The sequence below is a fragment of the Nematolebias whitei genome, chromosome 20, assembly GCF_014905685.2.
Source record: "Nematolebias whitei isolate Nwh7 chromosome 20, NemWhi1, whole genome shotgun sequence".
Classification (NCBI taxonomy): domain Eukaryota; kingdom Metazoa; phylum Chordata; class Actinopteri; order Cyprinodontiformes; family Rivulidae; genus Nematolebias; species Nematolebias whitei.
This window is the reverse complement of record NC_056517.1, coordinates 40,058,812-40,061,882: the sequence shown is the minus strand read 5'-3', so window position 1 is coordinate 40,061,882 and position 3,071 is coordinate 40,058,812. Positions and strand designations below refer to the sequence as shown.

General features: G+C 47.2%; 1 protein-coding gene across 1 annotated transcript; it reads left to right on the top strand.

Moving 5' to 3' along the window:
* Nucleotides 1–74: 74 nt before the first annotated feature.
* On the top strand, nucleotides 75–1,774 carry xrcc2 (X-ray repair complementing defective repair in Chinese hamster cells 2). Its single transcript, XM_037694022.1, has 5 exons — nucleotides 75–168; nucleotides 249–284; nucleotides 349–498; nucleotides 587–863; nucleotides 1,413–1,774. Exons 1-5 carry the CDS (start codon nucleotides 75–77, stop codon nucleotides 1,711–1,713), a joined length of 858 nt encoding a protein of 285 aa, XP_037549950.1. The 3' UTR covers nucleotides 1,714–1,774.
* The last annotated feature ends 1,297 nt before the right edge of the window (nucleotides 1,775–3,071 follow it).

Below are 3,071 nucleotides of genomic sequence, written 5' to 3'. Positions count from 1 at the left end.
CAGTGACTGTGTAGTCATTTAATGTAAACTCAAAGATTATTAAAAATTGTCAAAAATTTAAAAATGGTCAAAAAATGTGTCGACAGCTCTTCGCTCGTCTCGAGGCTCGGCGCTGTCTGAAGGACATTGAACCTCGTCTGTTTCCTGATGATGGAGGGCCTGAGCAAGGTGATGATTAGCCACGCCCACTTCCTGTCAGCAGATGGGTGCTGTCTTGTTGCGTCTGACTGTTTGTTTGACTCCGTCAGGTGAGGTGGTGGAGGTATACGGACCGGAGGGGACAGGTGAGTCCAGTCCAGACCTCTGCAGGTCCTGCTCAGACCGGTCTGTGAACTCTGAGTGTTTCAGGTAAGACGGAGCTGCTGTACCACCTGCTGAGCCGCTGTGTGCTGCCGGAGGTGGCTGGTGGTCTGGAGGTGGACGTGGTCTTTGTGGACACAGACCACAGTCTGGACATGTTCCGGCTGGCCAGCGTCCTGGACTCCAGACTCACCGCAGGTAGAACCACACAGAAGGCCGGGGCCAGGAAGATCTGGTTTCAACGTTCTCGCAGAACTGAACTGGGTATGTTGTGTTCTGGGTCCAGGTCTTTCCACCAGCTCGTCCTCGGCCGGGTCCAACGAGGCGGCGCTGCGTTTGTGTCTCTCTCGCCTCCTGGTGGTCCACTGCTCCTCCTCCTCCCAGCTCCTCCTCACCCTGCACTTCCTGGAGACCACCCTGTGTTCGCGGCCGAGCCTGGCGCTCCTCCTCATCGACAGCATCTCAACGTTCTATTGGTCGGACCGCAGCGAGGGCGGGGCCAACGTCTCCACGCACGAGGAGAAGCTGAGCAAGAGCTCGGAGCTGCTGGGACGGCTGCTCAGGTGGGTCACCTGGAACGGATCCAGAGATCCTTTAGGAGGTTCTAATAGTAGATTCAGCAGATGTTATTGGTTCTCCAGGTTCTTGCTAAGGAGATGTTCTGTGGTCATTATATTTTAGTCGGTCCAGTTTGGTTCTGGTCAATTCTTAGAACGTAGAACCCGTTTTAAGAGGTTGTAGGAAGAGGAAGGTTCTGATCATTTATCTAGAGGTTCGGATGGTCAAATAGAAAGTTCTAACTCTGTAGTTGAAGGTCCAGGGTTACTTTTAGGAGGTTCTACTGAATGAGGGGGGCTGGTTGAGGTTCTGTTGGTCCAGTCTCATGACCCTTTACGGTCCGTTACTTTGTAGGAAGTTCTGTCAGCGGTGCAGCGGGAGGTCCAGTTTGGGGTTCTTGTTGTCCTTTGAAATGGGAATAGACCTTATCTGGAGTTGGAACCAGGCCTTGAGGTGGTTCTGTTAGTTTGTCGTTGTGGATTATTGTTGGGTTGTTGAAGAACCTCCAGAGTGGACCAGTCCATCTGATGTTCTGGTTGGTGGTTCCTCCTCAGGGACTACAGAATCACCATCTTTGCTGCCTGCCACGCCATCAGGAGGAGTACCAGCGGGCCACCGTCCTCCTCAGAGACGGACCGCCCATATCTCTGTCGCCCCTGGCAACGCCTGGTCACCCATCGGCTGCTGTGCTCCAGACAGGAAGCTGAACCCGACCGGACCGCCTCAGACCGAGGAGCAGAGGAGCAGAGAAGGCGCCAAGTCTTCAGGGTCCACTGTACCTCCTCCTCCTCAGGGGCGAAGGGGTCCAGGACCAGCTATTTCAGAGTGACAGATGGAGGGGTGGAGTTTATCTGAGCTACTTCCTGTTTATCTGAGCTACTTCCTGTTGACTGTAAATTCAAAATGTTTAATTTTATCAAGGTACTTCCTGTTTATCCAAACTACTTCCTGTTTATCCAAACTACTTCCTGTTTGTTGTTAATACAATTATGCAATATACATTGTAAAAGCATTAAAAAATGAAGTTGATTATTTTGTTAATCTTTAAAAAATAATACAGCCACTTCAGTCAAATTTTTCTCAATTGCATCAGAATTTAATTTGCTATGAACCCCAGGTTTTATTTTTATTTCTTTTCCTGTGGTTGTGTTGGTCTTGTTGGTTTGTTTTTCCTGTTCAACTGTCGATGGATTCTGCTGCCAGTAGTTGTTGTACCAACACACTCACCCAGCACACACACTTTTTGCCCCGCTCCCCTCAGGTAGGAGGTTGAGGAGCATTAAGTGTAGAACCACTAGACTGAGGAACAGCTTCTACCCTGAGGCTGTTAGACTCATGAATCTCTAACCAGAATAATCACTGTGAAAATCACATAATGTTGCTGCTGATCTGAGACATGTAGGAGGAGATGTATGAAGGCAGCAGACCAGGAAGTGATTTAAAGATGAAAATGTACCAGTGAGAGAGTCTGTGTGAAGTTAATGGTGACCAGTTAACCAGTGAATACTGGGTGCAGTGGTGGGTACGATAATCACAGCCAGTTATGAATCTTAGTGCACCGTGATAGACAGCATCCAACACCTGCAGCATCCAACATCTGCAGCATCCAACATCTGCAGGTTCTTGTAGGAGCGTTCATGTAAATAATGTCACCATAATCAATGGAGGGAAGGAAAGTCACAGATACAAGGTGTTTCCTAACATTCAGGGTTAGACAGGATCTGTTTCTGGAAAAGAAACCCAGTTTAACTTTCAGTTTCTTTACCAAGTTTTCCACATGGAGCTTAAAAGAGAGATGTGAGTCGACCAAGATAAATATTTATAGGAATCAATAAACTCAATGGGGACACCATTTGAGGATAAAATCGGAGGAAGAACTGCTGGGACCAACTTCCTGTTTGAAAAAAGTATCCCTTTGATTTTGTAGGACAAGTTGTTTTAGCTCAACAATAAACAACTGTGTCATCAGCATAGAAATGTATGGATGCATCAGGGATGCTCTGACCTACATCACCTATGTAGATTGTAAAGAGGGTGGGTCCTAAGACTGACCCTTGAGATACACCATTGTTGACTGTTAAATAACTGGAGGAAGTACCATTATGTTGCATGTATATTTAGTTTATGTTTTTCTTAGATCTTATTACTGTTTTTCTTTTCCATTTTTATTGTTGGATGTAACTGTGACCCTGTGTACATAATTTCATTCCACC

Coding starts and splice junctions, on each gene's coding strand:
- xrcc2 (XM_037694022.1), top strand. CDS start 75: ATGTGTCGACAGCTCTTCGCTCGTCTCGAGGCTCGGCGCTGTCTGAAG. Junction 169..248: donor TGATGGAGGGCCTGAGCAAG/GTGATGATTAGC, acceptor TGACTCCGTCAG/GTGAGGTGGTGGAGGTATAC. Junction 864..1,412: donor CTGCTGGGACGGCTGCTCAG/GTGGGTCACCTG, acceptor GTTCCTCCTCAG/GGACTACAGAATCACCATCT.